Source organism: Lacerta agilis, chromosome Z (genome assembly GCF_009819535.1).
Source record: "Lacerta agilis isolate rLacAgi1 chromosome Z, rLacAgi1.pri, whole genome shotgun sequence".
NCBI classification, from domain to species: domain Eukaryota; kingdom Metazoa; phylum Chordata; class Lepidosauria; order Squamata; family Lacertidae; genus Lacerta; species Lacerta agilis.
In genome coordinates, this window is record NC_046331.1 from 9,835,245 (window position 1) to 9,854,546 (window position 19,302).

General features: G+C 44.9%; 1 protein-coding gene across 2 annotated transcripts in view; it reads right to left on the reverse strand.

Annotated features, from left to right (window-relative positions):
• Positions 1–1,534: 1,534 nt before the first annotated feature.
• The window catches only part of LMX1B (LIM homeobox transcription factor 1 beta), a 147,973-nt gene continuing 130,205 nt past the window's right edge, over positions 1,535–19,302 (reverse strand). Inside the window, exons 3-8 of one of the 2 annotated variants that reach the window (XM_033137224.1) lie at positions 14,773–15,005; positions 13,145–13,323; positions 11,790–11,867; positions 9,528–9,594; positions 6,245–6,385; positions 1,535–2,603 (exon numbers count right to left, since the gene is read on the reverse strand). In XM_033137224.1, coding sequence (XP_032993115.1) covers positions 2,446–2,603; positions 6,245–6,385; positions 9,528–9,594; positions 11,790–11,867; positions 13,145–13,323; positions 14,773–15,005 — 856 coding nt within the window. In that variant the 3' untranslated portion in view covers positions 1,535–2,445. Of the gene's footprint in view, positions 2,604–6,223; positions 6,386–9,527; positions 9,595–11,789; positions 11,868–13,144; positions 13,324–14,772; positions 15,006–19,302 lie in introns of both variants that reach the window. The other variant, XM_033137223.1, reaches the window with a different exon arrangement.

Below are 19,302 nucleotides of genomic sequence, written 5' to 3' on the forward strand. Positions count from 1 at the left end.
GGTTTACTGGGGCAAAGGGGGTGCTGCCCCATTAAACTGAGTCTGCCCTTGGCCAGTCCCCACTGGCCTGATTCCTGACTTACAGCTTGTCAGGAAGGAGGCGGTTCTCTTTGCCATTGGTTCTAGATCTACCTCCTGTTGGGTGTCCTGCTTTCTACATCACTGCCGGGAAACACTAACTGACTCTTCATCAGTGAGCCCATTCATTCTCATGTTCTTTCTCAATGTAGCAACAACTAAAGGATAGCTTTCATTGCTGTTTTCAGATTCATTTAAAAGTGCTACGATTAAAGGAGAATTGGTCGAGACCACAGTAACATTTGGGACCCTTCCTCCATTCTGTGTAGGATTTGAATTGATTCATTTGTTTTTGGCTCTACCAAGTCCTCTTTCAGTGGGCAGCATTCAACTAGGGCTGTAGTCCAGTAAGAGAAATATTAGTCAATGAATGGTAGCAGCTAAATAATCAATTAATAAATAAAATATGCAGATATCTGCATATGAGGAAAAATGTTGATTGGTTCAAGAAGGAAACACCCTTTGGTGTTTTTTCATAACTCACACATCCAGCAAGGCACCACATCTGAGAAGAAGTGTTCTTTCCTCTCTGATATACAGTACATGGAAGGAATGCTTCCAATAAGATTACCTGCTGGGTGGTTGTTTTTTGTTAACTTATTAAAAATAATTCAACAAATTAAAGACCTGCTACCTGCAACCTGATTAATCAAGGATGCATTTTTCATTGATCCAACCAGTTTTAATAGAGCCAGGGATGGGGGACCTGTGGTCCTCCAGATATTGTTGGACTCCAACTCTCATCAGCCCCTAGCCCACAGGGTCAGTGCTCAGGGATTATGGGAACTGTAGTCCAACAAATAGTGGGCCACAGGTTTCCCCATCCCCGATCTAACCAATGCATCAAATATAGTAGTGGGACTGATTTCTGAGTGAACATGCATAAGCTTGTATTGCAGATGCTATCTACTGGTCCATGAATCTGGGGTAACTGAACAATTGGAGTTCATTAAAGCTGAGTAAGGGCTTGGGGAAAAGCCACAGGAACAAAGATGAGGACATAGGAAGCTGCTATTGGCCCATCTAGCTCAGTACCATCCTGTCTGATTGGTCACTGATCTCCAGGATTTCACACAGGAGCTTTTCCCAGCTGTCTAGAGATGCCAGGGAACCTGAAACCTTCTGCAAGCAAAGCAGATGCTCTGCCACTGAACTGCAACCCCCCCCCCCAAGCATTGCTTTTTCTACAGTGACTCGACTGACATTTCAGGAGGGTCCCAAGGGACATGACAGATTTCTCTCTCTCTCTCTCTCTCTCTCTCTCTCTCTCTCTCTCTCTCTCTCTCTCTCTGACCTTCCTAATTAACTCAGATTGGGACAACGGACCGCTGCATATATCTGTCAAGTAGATATAAACATAAGGAACACCCAACAGATGCCTGCCAATCACATGAGTGGGTGGGGGGGGGAGGAGGAAAGTGGAGAATTTGAGAATGAGGTTATATTACATTTTTTAAAAGATAAAGAACACCCACCCTAATGTTTTGTGCTCATATCGGTAAATGAAGTTAAATGAAACTGTGTGTCTCGTAAGAACCTTTTGCTCATTTTTGTTAAAAACAAAATGTTACTACTAATCTAAATGAAACCCTCCCCACTAACTCATGCATCTACTTCGTCATTTATTTAAAATACTATCATTATGACATGAGCCTTCACTCTTTGTCTCTCTCCACAGTCTTACTTTTCACCAGCTACTCATCTCCCCCCTGCCCCTTCTCTCGCCCAGTTTCATACAGTACAAAGGCTATAAACTAATGTACCAGTCTATGGGCTTTTATGGGGCAGGGAAGGAAAGGGGGGGCGTGGAACGTAGGAAAGAGGAATTATTTGCTTGGGAGCCACTGTTACAGGAAAAGGTCTCACAGTCCGGTTGGCTGTTGGTCCACAACTAACATGTTTCTCCGACCTTTTTTGCTGCATGGGTCATTACCCCCCCTCAAGATGGTGGTGATACTGGTGGCTCCAGGCATCTGAAAAAGGCTCCAAAAGGCTAATAGGTTTCATGGTGTTCATCTTGCTTTCCTTTGCGATGGCGGAATCAAAATGGAGGGTTGTTGATGCCATGTGGTTGGGCGTTGCCATGTTCCTCTTGAGCTCAATGCTAGTGCCGTGATATTTATTTTTTCTGTGGATGATCTGGCAGCAACCTTGAAATTTCATTTTTTATATATATAAAAATGAAAGTCTCTCTTAATTTAACACTCCTGTTGTCACAGAGCCTGAAGTCAGCATGAAGGAAGAGCTGAGGAAAATATGGCTGTAAGAGTCTGAGCTGAGAAATCAGTGGGCACGTGAGGGGTTGGGGAGTCATCTGTGAAGATGGGCATTCTTTTCAGGGTTCCCCCCCTTGTTTTCCCTTGAATTTCATGAGGCAAAATAAGAACTCTGCATAGAGTACAGCCTGTCAATGGGGTTTCCAACCCTGGCCTGCATGGAGTTTACTTCTGAAGAGGCCAGGAAACAGTCGCTCAAGCTAGTTAGAGAGGTATCACTGTCGATGTCGTGGAAAATCGAGTCATTCCCTGGAGGCACAAAAAACAGCAACACAAGCACATTAATACACACTGAATTGCTCACTCAGAGAAAGAGACATGGGGTTCCCTTATCACTTCATGCAATGGAAGCCCATCTGCACACACAGCAGAATAACGTGATATGGATTTTCTTGAACCATGCCGCTTCACACTGCATTTGGAGGGAAATCTCATGCTTGATTGCTGCCCCTACATGAAAAATACCCCATATGCAGAAAATGAGTGTGCCAAGGTCAGCCTGACATGCTAATTTCCCTCCTCTCTCCCTTTCTCCTTCTCATGCTATTTTTCCATGTGCATGGTTGAGGGCATCTGCAGGAATTTTTGGTGGACAGGGAGAGTAAAACACTGAAAACAGGGAACAGGCCACTTCTCTCTCTCTCTCTCTCTCTCTCTCTGTGTGTGTGTGTGTGTGAGAGAGAGAGAGAGAGAGAGAGAGAGAGAGAGAGAGAGAAATATAGCACCTGTACATTTTGCCCCATATCTCAGGTTCTAAAAATGCTAGAAAATGTTTAATCTAACATTCCCCTAACAAAATTAAAAATTAAAAAATTCCTTATTTTTTATTTTGTTTTGACTACAGCAGACCAACACAGCTACCTACCTGTAACATTCCCCTAACAGTTTCCCACCTTGTATTTGAGCTTTCGTGAAATGTAAAATGTAGTTCTGGCGCTGTCACATAATATGGCAAGTTTAGCACTCATTCCCCATATTATTTGCAAATAACATGGAAATGAGTGCTAAACTTGTGCTACGTTCCAGTGTATTTTGAGAAGTGTATTTTATGTTGTACGAAAGCTCAAATACCATATTTACTTGAATCTAGAGCATATCTTTTTTGGCCAAATTATGTTGTTAAAATTAAGGTGTGCATTAGATTCGATGGCACATTTACATTCACCAGGAAATACTTTTTGTTGTTGTTTTGTTTCAAGGATCTGAAAATTGAGCTGTGCATTAAATTCAATGGCGCATTAGACTCAAGTAAATATGGTATAATGTGGAAATTGACAATTATTGAAACATCTGGGAAACAGAATAAACTCCTATGTGAATTCAGTCTAACTCATTAAAACAAAATGAAAGCCAGGTGTCTGGAGATTATGGTTCATCCACCATAAAAGGGAGGCAGCTGCCCCTCTTGTGGAAACCAGTGTAACCAGTGTTATTTTTCATGTGCTGTATCACTGTAGGTGGGGGAAATCTCATGTATGAGCAAACAGAGCGAAAATTCTCCCTATATGCAGCAATGGAGCCCATTAGGGAGAAGGCTAACCTAGAACCCTGCTCCCTCTCAGGCTAATTTTCTACAGCATTCCAACCAGGCAGTCTGGAGTGGTACAGTCCTGGCAAAGGATTTAGGGGGAGTGCAGGGGCACGCGGTGGGAGAGGGGGGAAAGGGATATTGCACTAGTGTGAGTACTTGCACTGGCTTCCACTAGTGTACTGGATTAATTAAACCCAGCCTGGTGAGTCTAAGTTAGTCCCATCCATTATTTTGCAATGGGTTGGCTCTGAGTGGGACTAACATTTGGCTGCAACTCCAAAGCTTTATTTCCTTGGGCTCCTAATCACTGCAGAGTTTAGTGACTGCATTGTGAGGGTGGAGAGAGGTGAGGATTTGCCAAGAACTTGTTTGCATTGCAGTCTGCAGCATTTAGGAAGAGCTTAAAATTTTTTTAAAAAAGAGAAAGTTCCTTTTCTAACTGACACGAGTAAACATTCTGTGGGAAGCTGTTTGGTCACAGAGAAGAGATTCTGCATTCCATCCCAGGAAACTGTGGCTCCCAGGAATGGTGGTATCAAATGGTGTCAGTGGCAAATATGGAACTGGGAGAAGAGCAAAGCTTTTGCTCACTCGCTCCATTAACAGAAGCTGCCCACTCTTCAATCCACCCTATGACCTCCCTTACCAGTTTAACTCACAGTTCCTCCACTGTGGCAGGAGATAGCTTTCTGGACTAGATGAGCCTTTGGTCAGATCCATCAAGGCAAGAGCCATTATTTTACCAGCAGTATGTGGCCTGGTGGACTCCGTGTGGAATAAAGAACAGCAGGTGACTGCTCAGTCCCACAGACTGACTAGGTGGCCTCCGATCTGTCACGATCTTCCAACCACAAATCCTTCATCTCCTGATTGGGAATCTTAAATGTTACACCCCACACACTGTTGTAGTGTGAGGATTGAGGAGATAAGGTCTGCACATCAATTTGCATTGCTAAGGAATTGTATAAGCAAGGTGATAACTCAGCCTTCTGCCAAAACCACATCTGACTTTGCATTCCTCATGAGGTAGTGGAGAGACAGGTTATTGAGGCTGCTGGATTCTTTTCTCCCTCCTTAGAATATGAAGCAAGCATCTAGACTGCATGATTGGCTTTATACCAGTTTAGCTGTCATGGCTCCATTGTCTCCTTCCCATGAACAGAGGCGGATTTAGGGGAGTGTGACTGGTTCGGTTGCACTGGGTGAGGAGCCTTGGGGGCACCACCAGGGACACCTCAACTATTATTTAGAAGAAAGCATGAGAAGTTGGGAGGGCCGAATTCTGACATCACACAGGGCACCACTGAATTTGAGACCCCAAAGTCTGCCACTGCCATGAATCCTGGGAAACAGAGTTTGGTGAAGGCGAAAAGAATTCTCTGGATAAATATCCCATGGTCCCCTCCCTCACAGAGCTGAAGATCCCAAGGCCTCCATCAGAGAGTTACAGTTTAAGCAAATATTATAGACATGCCCCAAATCCCTATGAGACCTACTAGGAATGCTGGATTGACAATATATCACATACCTTTGTGATGTCAAAGGTAAAACAGCTAATAATGTTCAAGTCTGGACCATCTCCAGAAGCAAATAGTCAGCTTTTGAACCATTTTGCAAGCTGCTGGGCTAGTTTTAAAAACCAGTTAATACAGGCACAAGGGCTGTGGTGATAGCAGGAAGATTCCTCCTGCCTCCCTTGGTTTTTTGTTTTTCCTTCCAGAGGAAATTACATCTCCCAAGATCCCTGATATTTAGATCACTATTATAGTGGGAGCCCAAAAACCTGAGCTAGAGAGTTAAGGAGGGCCCTGGTATCTTTGTGTGGCTTCTGCCGGCCAGCTAAGAAGATTTAGGGGGGTTTGGGGTAAGAAGGGTGAGGGCTGATGGGAAGTTAAGGGAAGAATTCAGAGCCTGCTACATTTCCAGTGGCATTACTGGAAGTATGATGGAGCTTGAAAGGGCTCATAATTCTTCATTCAGAAATGCCATAGCTTTGAAATACTATATAAAGGAGCAGAAGTCTTTCTGATAAGAGTCCAGCACAAGCAGAACAGAAAGGAGAGGCTTCCAGAGGCTCAATGGAGACTCATCTTCCCTCTTTGCTTGTTTTGGACCCTGGTGGAAGGAACTCTATTTCCTCCAGAAGAAGATGCCAAAACGATGCCTTGGATACAAATGGCATCTAATCTTAACATCTGAATCAAGTTGCTCCCAGGGCTTTCCACCCTGTAAAATGACAGGGAGACCTCTCAAGGGTGTGGGCTTGGGAATCCTAGACCGAAGCTTCCATGTTCTACCTTGGACATGCCAACAGCAGCTGGTTCCCAGTGAGTCTTACCATAGGGGTTCATGTGGTCACCTGGCATTTGTGGTGGTGTGAGACCTTGCTGGAAGGGGTCAGTGGCATAGCTGCTCTGATCCATCGCTACAATCTGCTGCTGTGGCGGTGCTAGCGGTGTATAAGATGTCATCATCCCCTCCATTCGGTTGGACAACACTTCTGCAAAGAAAGACAACTGACTTCATCTAAAGCTCCTCCTGTGAGATTGCTGAAATTACAGTGCTCTCGGCCTTTGAAGTTGCCCCTGTTTTCTTTCCATTTGGGGCTGAGTTTAAAAAAGGGGGGGAGGGGGCAAGCACCACAAACATTTTCATCACCATGAAGCACCACCCTCCCCAATTCAGTGTTTGGGAGGGACTGACTGCAGGGAAAGGGGATAACAGTGTTCACATTTTTCAAGAAATACACTGCCATCTAGTTCAGCATCCTGTTCTCACACGGCCCAACCAGATGCCTGGGGGGAACCAACATGTAGCACCCAAAGACAAGACCACTATCTCCTCCTGTGGCTTCATTAATGCCTCTGATCATGGAGGCAGAGCATTAGCCTTGTCCTCCATGAATGTATCCAATCCTCTTTTAAAGCCACCCAAGGTAGTGGCTATTACTGCCTCCAGTGGGAGTGAGTTCCATAGTTTAACTATGCACTGCTGGATCTTCCAACACTCAGCTTCATTAGATGCCCATGATGAGTTCCAGCATTGTGAGGGGGGGAGGGATCTTCTCTCTCTCTCTTATTTTTCCATGCCATGCATAATCTACAAACCTCTGACATTTCATCTCTTACTTGCCTTTTCTCTTAACTAAAAAGTCCCAAATGTTGCAACCTTTCCTTCTCCGCCCCCTTGATCGTTTTGGTTGCCTTCTTCTGAACTTTTCCAACTCTACAGTACACTATCCTATTTGAGCTGGGGCGACCAAAAAAATCACACCCTATTCCAATTTTGATCACACCATAGATTTGCAATACAATTCTCAGCATCCTCTCCAAACTCCAGCTACTAAGATTCTTTGGGGAGAAGCTATCCCTCTTAAATTGGTATCAAACCAATGTGCAGCATAGGTGAGCCCTAAGTCTTTTGCGGCTGCATTCCACACACACACACACACACACACACACACAAATTTATTTTTGAAGTCTAAGATCTGGATTTGATTTGACACCTGCTGCAGAATAGTCCTGACTCACAGCCCCTTCTCACCCTCCCCAACCACAAGCCCAGAGTTCCTTCATTTCTATCAGATACTGTTTGAAAGGAGCTACTTGTTTCTGCCAGGGTGGAACGAGAAATAGCTAATTGTTTCCTTGAAATTCACTCCCACGATCCCAGGCTGTCTACTCCGACATGATGCAATGCCAGACAGGTGATGAAGACTGTTGCATCGCTCATCCATATGCAGTGGTTTGGGGTTGCACACCCTGTCCTGAGTAAATGGTGTTGAAAGTGGTTTGGGGTGGAGACTCCTGTTTTGTCCAGTCCCTGCCACAGCAGTGTGCCAGCCCGAACTGGCGCCACTGGGTGCCGGAGCGGCAAGAACAGATAAGAACATCATGCTAATGGGATGGTGAAGGAACAGCAATGTGGGGGTGTAATTGCCAAGAGGTCTAGCCGGTTGGGGCCCTTCTTCCCGTCATTACAAAGTCCAGGTTGGAAACTAGCCATCATTGCATTGAGCTGTTGTTGGGTTTTCTTCTGGTGTTGGTTTTTTGTTGTTGGTTTTTTACAATCAAGCATTGTATAAATTTATGGCTGCGCTCAGCCTCCATAGTCAGAGGCTGAATGCTTCTAAATATCAATTGCTGGAAGCCACAGGAGAGGAGAGCGCTCTTGAGAGTTGCTTCTGTTTGCTGATTTCCCACAGGCATCTGGTTGGCCACTGGGAGAGAGAACAGGAAGCAGGACTAGATGAACTATTGGCTTGATACAGCAGGTTTCTTCTTACGTTCTTAACTAGCTTTTAACAGGAGCCGTATTTTGAACAATAGAAGAGTCTGGCTGCTGTTTCAGGACAGAAGCCCAATCTAGTCTGGTTTCCTGTTCTCCCAGTGGCCAACCCGATGGCTGTGGCCAACCACATGCCGATGGCAAGCTCAAGAGTTCTCTCCCCAAATAATTCACAGCAACTGATATTCCTATTGCCTCTGACAGTGGAGGGAGAAGATAGTTGTGGTGGCTAGAAGGTTTATCTTCCATGAGGATAAATAAATACCTATAAACATGAGGTTCAAGTCTGATTCAAATCTTGTCTCTGCTAGGAACTTACTATTTTATTTTACTTAGAAGCATGCTTAATATTTCAAAAATCTCTAAGTGTTGTCAATCAGTAGGCAGCATCAGACATGTATCAGCTATCCCCTGCCTCCAGTATTGAATATGGGGCTAAGGTGCAGAGGACTACGTTATATGGGTGGTATAAGGATTAAAACAATATATATGGGATGCTTTGAACATGCACATATGTGAAGCATGATTAGTAATCCAAGGGAAGGGTGAGAAAGGTGCTTCTTTCACCTGCCAATTATTCCTTGGAAATATCCTCCAGGCTGTTTTAAACCTGGGTCCCCCTGCCAAGCTGGGCTCCAAGCCCAATGATCAGCCTGACTTTGGGAAACTATGGATGGAGGAAACATTCACAGGCGAGAATCAACTCAGCAGGGCAGGGTAGGGGTGGGGAGTGGGGCATGGGCAAAATCCTCTTATGTTCACCAGTGTTTTTTTGTTTTTGTTTTTAAGAAAAAAGGTGCCAGTACTCACCATGAAGTTGGTACAGTAAGTGCCACACTTTTAACATGTGGGGGGGAGGTGCCGGTACTGCGTACCCTTGAGTACCCCCATAAAACACAGTGCTGATGCTCACTGAGTCTTTTCTGTAAATGTATTCCCCTCTTTCCCTATGTTTAGAGGGTTTAAAAACAAGACACAACATGGCAGAGCATTCAGCTTAGGTAATCCTCCCTCTGCATTCCAGAATGGTATAGTCCTTCTAGGAATAGTACAATTCTACCTATGTCTGTCTCTTTCTTTCTTTCTTTCTTTCTTTCTTTCTTTCTTTCTTTCTTTCTTTCTATGTTTGGCTGCAACTTGCAGGGTATATACCCAATACTCAAGCTTCTGTCGTTAAAAGCCTTTCACTCGTTTTGTTTGTATGTAAGCATATCCTGGGTTCACACCTTGAATATTCTGCATTGGGCTGGCCACCCAAATCAGAAATGATGCAATGGAACTGGAAAAAAGGCCATAACCCCCAAATGCCATCATCAACCCCAAGGGTCCCATCCACGTCACCACTGTGGTTTCACCTTGACCTAGTCGCTGTGAATTCTGCTGCTCCTGCTGCTGTTGATGCCTTCGGGCCAATTTCTTCATCTGAGGAAGAAAGGAAAATCAGGACTAAACAGGGGCACATCAATCAAATTCTCACACCGGCTGACTAGATGCCTGTGGGAAGCCTGCAAGAAGGACCTGAGTGCAACAACACTCTCCCCTCCTGCTGTTTCCAGCAACGGGCATACAGAGGCATACTACTCTGACAGTGAAGGTAGAACATAAGAAGAGCCCTGCTAGATCAGGCCAATGGCCTTTTAGTCCATCATCCTGTTCTCATAGTGGCTGACCAGGTGCCTGTGGGAAGCCTGAAAGAAGGACATGAGCGCAACTGCACTCTGCTCACTTGCAATTCCCAGCTACTGGTATTCAGAGGCATGGTGCCTCTGATAGTGGAGGTAGAACATAGCCACCATCTCTAGTAGTGCAGGAGTGTCCTTCTAGCAGGCAGTAATGCAGTGACATTGGGGAAGCATTGCGCAACAACAAATAAAGTGGACTTATGTGTGGACTAATGTACAACTATGGTGTCAATTGCATTTTGCAGAATTCCCCCTCTTAAAAAAACCAGCACACCAGTCTGGGGCGGTCCTAGGAGATGTGATTCACTGTTCCTCTTCCTATATATCCAGTGTTACTCCTACTCATAGTAGACCAATTAAAATAAATAAATATGGCCAATGTAGTGTCTTAACTTGAATTCACATATTTCCCTACCTCCCCACTCTGACTACCAACCCCTGAACTATTTCTACTTCTGGAGCTTTTGCTTCTCACTTTGGGTGACTGCTTAGGGTACAACACGGGAAGTACAACAAAGAAAGATGCACAAGACACTTGTACTTCCTGTCCTCCACTTCTCTCTCTCCCCCCCCCCCAATCCTGTAATATCTATTATGCTTGATTGCCATATTCCATACCCCTCAACCATCCCGATTTTCTCGGGACATCCTGAAATTACAGAAGCTATCTCGGCTTCTGATTGGATTCTGGAATGTTGCAATTTTTGGTGCTGTGGCTCCTGCAAGAGCGCAGCACCAAAAGAGGCAGTGAAGGACCTTGTGATGGTGACAAGAAGGAAGAGTGAAAAGAGCATGTGTGCGAACTCGCGTTTCTCAGGGTGTGAGGGGAGAGGGAGAGGGGAGGGGTAGAGAAATCCGGGCGATGGTCACGTGGTTGCACAGTGGAGTCGTGCATCTCTGGGCGGAAGGAGGAGGTGGCAGCAACAGCAGCAGCAGCAGCAGCAGCAGCAACAACAACAACAACAGAATTAGTAGTCGAGCCAGCTTGCTGAGGTCACATATGGCAGTGTTACCCACTACCGTGAGCGCTTCCTTCATCACACGCCGCTGTGTCGGCCCCTCCCTCCCCCCCCTGCACGGGAGGGGATGGTGGTGAGTTAGAAAGCGGCTGAGGCATCGAGAAGGGAGAGGAGCACGGTGGGAAGAATCCCAGCGTCGCTCCAGAAAGGCGCCCAGTTTGAGTCCCTTCTGCCCTGCGCCTCCTGTTGTGGTTTTGTTTTCTTTCGGGGGGGGTGTCTTCTGCCGCGGCCCCCCATTCTCTCTCTCTTGTAAGTTTGCTGTAGGAAAGGAAGAAGCATCCCCCCCTCCTCCCCCACATGTACCTTCACTCTTCGACCCCCTAGCTCTAACCTGCACAGGGGGGGGTGTTGTGTTGCCCTCCCCTCCCCTCAGCATGCTGCAGCCTGGCTTAATAACAACACCATGCAGAGTGCTTAAGTTCTCTGTTGCATTGGGGGGGCCTTTCTTTTCTCATCCCTTCAGGTTGTGACTAAGCATAATTTGCCCCACATAACATAACACCCCCCCTGATTTTATTAGGCAGAATGCTGGAGGGTTTGCGTAGTCTATGTGCTCCCCTCCTTCTGATGAAAAGCCAGTTAGGGTTGTCAACAAACCATGACCCAAAATGAAATTAGAAGCAAATGTGTGACAGATCTTCAGAGCGATCCGTGGGAAACCTAAAGTGGTTGGAGAAGATTGGCAAAATGTTCCTTCCATCTTGAATAAAATAAATAAATTAAAGAGAGCATTTCTGAGCTCCACTTCCTAGAATATCAGCTCCTGGGTTGTAGCCAATATTAATCCTAGTCAGAGCAGGCCCACTTAAGTTAATAGATATGACCAGGGTAGGTCCATTAATTTTAAGTGGGTCTACACTGAGTTGGACTTGGTTGGTTAGAACCCGTTCTGTCTTATTGGTAGGCAGGACCTTACCTTTGCTCTTTGATTCTGAAACCACACCTGGACAACTCTGACACTGAGGCCTGTTTCAGCTGCTAGTGTCTCCCTAACCTGCAACAAAGGTAAAAAGGTGAAATAAATTGTGGAGCTGAAATTGAAAGTTGCTGCAATCAAACAAAATGCCTAAGTTCTCTCAACTCTGAGCCCTGCATTTCCAAGAAACTGCAGGGAAACCAGAAGAATAAATAACAGGTTCAATGCTAAGATTGTAGAGATGGTGAAGTTAATGAAACAGAAGAGGAGATGAGAGTTAAATGAGTCAAATAATGCAGAATCAATTTTATTTTTCTCTGTGTGTTATCTACAGCAGGGGTCGGCAAGGTTTATCTTGCCTGGGCCAGATTGGTCCCGCGGAGATCCCTCTGTGGGCCGGATGCACGCATGCGCCCGCAATTTTCAGCATCTGTGCATGCACAGATGAGATTTTCAGTGTCTGCGCAGACACGATTTCCGGCGCCATGGAAGCAAGTCTCCACGCCACGCTGCACCGGTTTAACGCAGCACACAAGCGGGTGGCTTGGTTGGGGGGTGGCTCGAGGGCCGGTCAAATGACCTCTGTGGGCTCCTTCTGACCCATGGGCCTTAGGCTGCTGACCCCTGGTCTACAGTCTTTGGACCTGCAAAGATTTGTATGTATGCTTTGGCAGTGCCAACTTTGCCATGTCAATGTCTATATTGTATTGTGCTTTTTGGTAGAGAGGTCGCTGGCACGGATTGGCTGAGTGAGTGTGATGTAATGGAATGTTCACAAACATTCTTCCTGGAAATTGATTTCTTAAAAAATGAACTGTCAAAAAGTTTGGCTTCTGCAGAAAAGGGGGAAGTTGTCCATTTGGAAGCCATCCAAAGTCACAAAGGACCTAGGGGCAGGAACAGTTTTATGTTTGCAGACTTCCAAGTGGAAAGAAGTCCACAACATGTACACACCACAAATTTAAAGTACACAGTTTCCCTCAAATAATCCTGGGAACTGTGGTTTGATATGGGTGCTGGGAATTATACCTCTGTGAGCGGTAAACTACAGGGGTTTTTTTTGTAGCGTAGAACCATATGCTTTGTATGTGCTTTCAATGCATGGTGTGTAAGCAGCCATAATCACTGCCAATGGGCAGCATCCTGTCCTGTATCAGAGGGCAGCAAGCTCATTTAGGGAACACCTGCACCTGCTGCCTTACACAGCACCATCCGCCGCATTCTACCTAATGGTTGGGCTGACCCTAAATGTATGATTCTTTTAGCTGAAGATGCCAGTTGACATGTATGCTTTTGCCACAACCATGATACAGAATCAGATTGTGAATGGTGGTGTTTGAACAATGACAGCCTACCTTCCTACAAGGCTTGGAAGATACTTCAAATGAAGCTTTGAAAGCTCTCCTCTGCTGTGTCGTGAGTATCGTCCGCGGCCGCTTTGGTCTCCTTGGGTCCTTCCCGTCGTCTCCACCCTTCCCTGGGTTTGCTTGTCCTTTGGTCGGTTTCACATCACCATCCTCATCATCACTTTTAACTGTTGGTCAATTGCAAATGGAACAAATTAAATACATGACCACTCAGCCCACACAGGACCACGAAAGGTCCATCCAGTCATCACCAGGTTTCTCTTAGTGACCAGCCAGATGCTCCAAGGCTGGTCACTCCAGGGATCAAATGCAGCCCTCTACCTGGCCCTCAGAACTCTCCTTACACCATGCCCCTCACTTGCCCTCCATCACATCCTCAATATTATTGGCTGGCTTGAATGTTGTCTATGAACTCTGATAATTCCTCCTGCTTGTAAAGAAAGGGGATTGTGAAGAAACTAGCATATGATATATAAAGATAGCATCTACATTTCTTGCTCCACCCACCACAGTCTCTGTCTCCTCCCACCACTGAATTGTGGCCCTGGTAAGGGGAATGTGGCCCTCAGGCTGGAAAAAAACACCTCCACCCCTACCCCAAGGGAAGACTAGGAATAAGGCTTGCAGGCAATAGGAACTTTAGCTGGTTGCTTCTTACCCTATTCTGAAGGAGAGTTGTACGTATGTCTCATATGTTTCCCTGTCAGATTTAACTATTAATAATCTAGTAATAACTTTTGGCGCCAGGTGCCATATTCCAGCTTTCTGAGTGGCAGGAAAGTACTTCAGGTATTGTGTGACACACTTCATTTACCCATTGAGGAACAGTTATAATCTGTAGCACCATTAACGTAGAAATTTGGGGCAGTTGTCTGGAACCCTACTCAGCAGCATAAACAGGAGGGCTCCCCAATTTATTTAAGCATTTCTAACTCATCAAATTTTGAAGTAATACACATTTTTTAGTCTGGGGCCGCATTCTCTCATGATCAACATTCGGGGGGGGGGAGTCATACCAATGGTGGGTGTAGCCAGAGAGGGGAAGTGGGCAGAGAGAGACAGATAGGCCTCTGACTTTTGTACAGCAGACTACAGTCAAGCACTGCAAAATGCAGTTGTTTTCAAAGGTACATCAATCTAGCTGGTCAGTTAAGATACATTATCACACAGTTCAAAGGACATATTCCAGCCAAGTCAAAGCACTCAAGTGTGGGGTGGAGAAAATCTAGTGAGATGGCTGGGGAAAGGTCTTGGCCTGGGGAGACTCTAAGAGACATTTCCCCCTCTGGCTTGAGGTTCCCAAACTCTGCTTTGTTTGTTTGTTTGTTTGTTTGTATACCACTTTTTCCTTCAAGGAGCTCAAGGTGGTGGGCATTGCTTCTCCTCCTGCCTCACAACCCTACGGTGAGGTAAATCAGGCCGAGATACAGGTATCGGCCCCAAACCATCAAGTGAGCTTCCTGGTAGCATGGGGATTCAAACCCAGGTCTAGCACTCTATCAAAGTTACACTACACTGGCTCTCATTATCGCCCAAAGGGAAAGAAAGGGAGGAGCTTTGCTTCAGAGATTGAAATTATCTAGCCACGTGACTGATCACCATTTGAGAGGACTCACCTGAATCTGAGTCATCGGGGCTGACAGAGCTGAGCAAATCTTTCTCCTTTTCATAGTCACTCTTGCAGAGCAGCTGCCCCTCCTTCAGCACAAACTCATCTCCCTTCCTCAGCTGCCGCTCACAGACACAGCAGCAGAAGCAGCTCAAGTGGTAGACACACTCCAGCGCCCTCATCACAAACTCTGTTGGGGCGATCTTCTCCATGCACCCACTGCATTTTGCAGCAAACAACCTATCGGAGGAAGAAAGGGAGAATACTCAGGTCACGAGGCCGAGGCTCCTAGCAGGATCCCAAGTTGGAATTCCAGAACGTAAGAAGAGCCCTGCTGGATTGGGCTAAGCATCTTGTTCTCCCAGCGGCCAATCAGATGCCTGTGTGAAACCTCAAAACAGGACAAGAGCACAAGAACCCTCTCCCTTCCTGTAGGTTCCAGCAATTGGTATTCAGAAACATTTCTGCCTCTGGCCATGGAAGAAGAGCACTGACAGCCTTAGCTTCCAAGAGAGGAGAAGACCTGGAATGAAAATCTCCTGGCATGAATTTCCTTGTAGAAGATTATATGACATTTTATACATTGCAATTATTTTTGTTGAGAACAGAACCCCCCCCCCCCAAGCTGCAATCTAAGTCATGTGTAGGATTTGAAATACATTTTTTTTTAAATGTGTTACATTTATGCCTTACTCTTCCTCCAAAGAGGTCATCAAAGCATATGGAGGGTACTCAGCAAAATTAAGGGAAAACCAGGAGTAGAATGGCTTGGAACCTCAATTCCAAGAGACAGGCTTAAGACACTTTGTTGGATACACAGCATTGGATTACTCAAGAGGCTTCAGGCAGCAGCAAAGCAAGGACACAAAAAATGAGATTAATTTTTTAAAAAATTGATTTTTGATTTTTTTTTAAAAAAATCATATACTAACTTAGATTAGAGTAATGCAAGAAAATCAGATTCTGTTATGTGCTGCAATAAATCTATGCTTTATTAATAATATGTTCTTCTGAGTTATATGAACTTTTGTTTTTTTTCCCTTATCTACATATTATGCATATAAACATAAAAACATTGTGCAGTGCATAATTTGTTTTTCTGTTTTTATTTCTGATCACTGAGATGAGAGGCAGGATGAAATGTAACCAATAAAATATTATTCTATGGCTTTGTGTTGTTTTTTATTTTGAATTACACAATCTTTTCAGTGCAAAGGGCCTCTAAAGGTCTTAATCTGGCCCTGTGCATACAGTTTGTGTTTAGTTTTCTGCCATTGTATAGGAGCTCCTTGGTGAAGCGTCTCATAAACTATATTGATGCAACCATAGAATCAGTAATGTCTTGTGCCCACTGAGGCTATTGGAGTGGAATGAAATGATAGGTAAAATGATAGGCAGAGTCTGAGCCAACGAGAGGCAGAGCCAACTAATTATACTTTTGCTTCCATCCTCCCTCTCCACTGAGTTCTACAAGGGCAACCATGAGACTAAGCATGGGGAAGAAGCTGGCAAGTAGCACTGCCACCCCCTGGACTGGTTTTCAACAAGAAGGCATACAGCTGTGGGCTGTCTGAGGGCAGATTGAGATGGGGGGGGGGGGCTAGTAACCCTCTTGCCCTAGTGGACTAGCCTCCATTGCTTACCCCAGGAAACACTGAGAGGGAGAGGAAGGATCTTCCATCTTTTGGTAGCATCCAAGCATGCTGGGACCCCATTCTTGTCTCCTTTCCTTGCATATGCAACCAAGGAAGTACTTAAAAGGATTAAAAGCGTGCACAGATCTCCCCTGCCCTGGCTCCCTAAACCGATTGGGCTCTGTTTAATGAAGCTTGCCCCTTGAACTCAAAAGGGGCGTGGGGAAGACAGGATGCCTTCAAAGGATTTCAAGAGGATCAGCGCTAATGTAAAGGCATCTGCAGATGGGCAGTCCATTCAGACCGTTGCAAAACCGATTGCGCTTCAGTAACATTCAATGGGGTGAAGGTAATGAGGGGTGGAAGCAGGCTGATGTTTGGCAAAAGCATTTGGGGAGGGGAGAGAAGCTTTCAGGTGGGGTGGGGGATTCATCATGCTGGGGGGAGGGGGAGGAAGGGGGAACATTGTGGCTCTGATAAGCTTTCTGTTGTTTTTATGCCATTTTGTCCTTTCCACGGATGATCGTCCAAATGTAAAATAGGAATGCTTTCAAGCAAAAGGCATTTATTTAACCCCTGCCCCCCAATGTAGGACCCAGGGACAAGACCCAGTCAAATCTGAGTGCTTTCACTGTCCCAGTGAGTCCTTGACATCAGAGAGCAAAGGAGGAAATATACACAGAGGGATGGAACAGTCTATTTCCGAGCTGTTTTGCACATGTTCATAAATCTATTCCAGTCCATTTAAAATCATCATCATCATCATCATCTGCATGAAAATTCATATTTGCATACCTCTTCATATTTAACTTCACATTTAAATACAAAATGTGCATTTCTAAATGTATTTTATCCATAAAAATAAGCTCTTTACACACACTTGAGTGCTTTTTAAAGCAAAAAAACTGCTTCACAAATTTCAGTGGTGTGTGAATTCTGAAAGATAAGAGTGTTCTAATGTAAGTATTCATTTGTAAAGGGTGGATCTGGTCTGTTCCGTACTGGAATTTGCAAAGAATTGATTTCTTGTTTTCAGGAAACAAATTTCATTTCAGCCTGAACAGGTGCAAAGAGGAATAGGGTTGTATCCAACTAACTTCAACTCAAGAGTAGGCCCATTAAAATTAGTAGACTTAAATCCATCATGCCCCTCTGTTTCAACACTAACCCTGTTGAAGACTAGTCCTAGTCTAGACTAACACTCGATGCTGCCTATACTTGCCACAAAGACAAAGGATTGTAGCCAATGCTAGTCCTCCTCAGAGTAGACCCACTGAACTCAATGGACATGAGTAACTTAAGTATATTTATTCCAATGGGTCCTTTCTGAATAGGACAAGCATTGGATGCAACTAGAGAAGGGAAAACCTGTCAATTTTGATTTCTCTCATTCTTCCAATCCTTGATTCTCCATATTTCCACATGAGCTTGCAATTAAGATATAATAAAAGTCCTCACGAAAATTCACAATTTTGATTAATTTTTTTCCTAATATTAAACACTTTTTCTATGCAGTTTTAACTGGCATACTCTTTCTTTGCAGAGCAGTCTTGATGCTACTTTAATAAATGTATGCATATTTATACACACTTCACTCTAGATATGATTTTTTGTACATATTTGGCTGGAGAACTGCATTGCAAAATTCAGAGATGTGCGAATTTTGAAGGACTTCTGCGTTTCAGTTCATGTATTGTTTTGGAAAGTGCAAATTACATCTGTTCACCTAGAAAGATGAACTGAATTGAATCTCTCCCTCCTCCCAAGGCACAACCCATTACACTCAACTTTTGGTTTCTTGTGGATATGGAAAACAGGGTTCTGGGATAGTCTAGGAAAGCTCCCATTTTTAAACATACAAGCAGATCACCAGGAGCATCTTTCAGCCCACCCACATCTGCTCCCTTGTTGGGAAAGAGTGGGGCAGCCCTACATAAGGAAAGGGATCTTTAATTCAGCTCAGCCAGAGGAAAATACTTTTGGGGGCCTTTTTTAGGACATCAAAAACACACACAACAGGAAACTGAGCTTGACAAATGACTTGACTTTGATATCTCTTGATCAAACCCACAGCTCATTAGATGACTTAGCATTATAAACACAAGGCAGTAAACCTGTTGAAGGCTTAGGATGGAAGTTGAGCAGATGACCCATGTACAGTTTTTGAATCAAAGCAATAAATCTGAGAGCAGCAAAGCAAATGGTCTGATCAGACACAACAGATTTCTCCCTACCCCACTCTGCTTGCAGATTCCTCCCCCCTAAGAAGTGTCTGACTGGATCAGATCAATGTTTTAGCGTCAAGAGTTGAAAAATGAATTGCTTCGTTGCGTCTTGATTATGAGAAGTAATGTTCCTTATCGTAGGCTTTGCAGATAAGCTAGCATCTTGACTACTGCATCTGGTTCTGGGTGCCAAATTTTTAGAAAGATGATAAGCTTCTGGGCAACCTTCTGGGGATCACACAACTGGTGGGGCAAAAGGCAAATGTAGGCAGAGCAACACATGCAAATTTAATCTTTGTACAGCTGCAAGGTGTCTTTCTCAGGTTCTGGGCACTCAGAATGTGGAACTTACATTAAGCTTTCATGGCTAATGGTCATTGGCTGATCAAATTCGACCCCCCCCCCCCTTTTGCAAGGCATGGAAATGCAAAAGTGAGTTGGGGGTGGGGCGGAGCACCCAAGAACTGCAGTGGAGTCTGTACATTAGACTGACTCACCAACCTCACACTGCCCATAGCTAACCCCTGCCTGCCTGCCTTCTTACTTTCATCCTGTCCAGGGGGTGGCCCTGACTGTCACACTCCTCTTTAGTGCCAGTGTTGCCCTTGTAGAACTCAGCAAAGAGGAGAAGGAGGGGCAATAAAATTAGTTAGCTCTGCTTATCATTGGCTCAGGCTC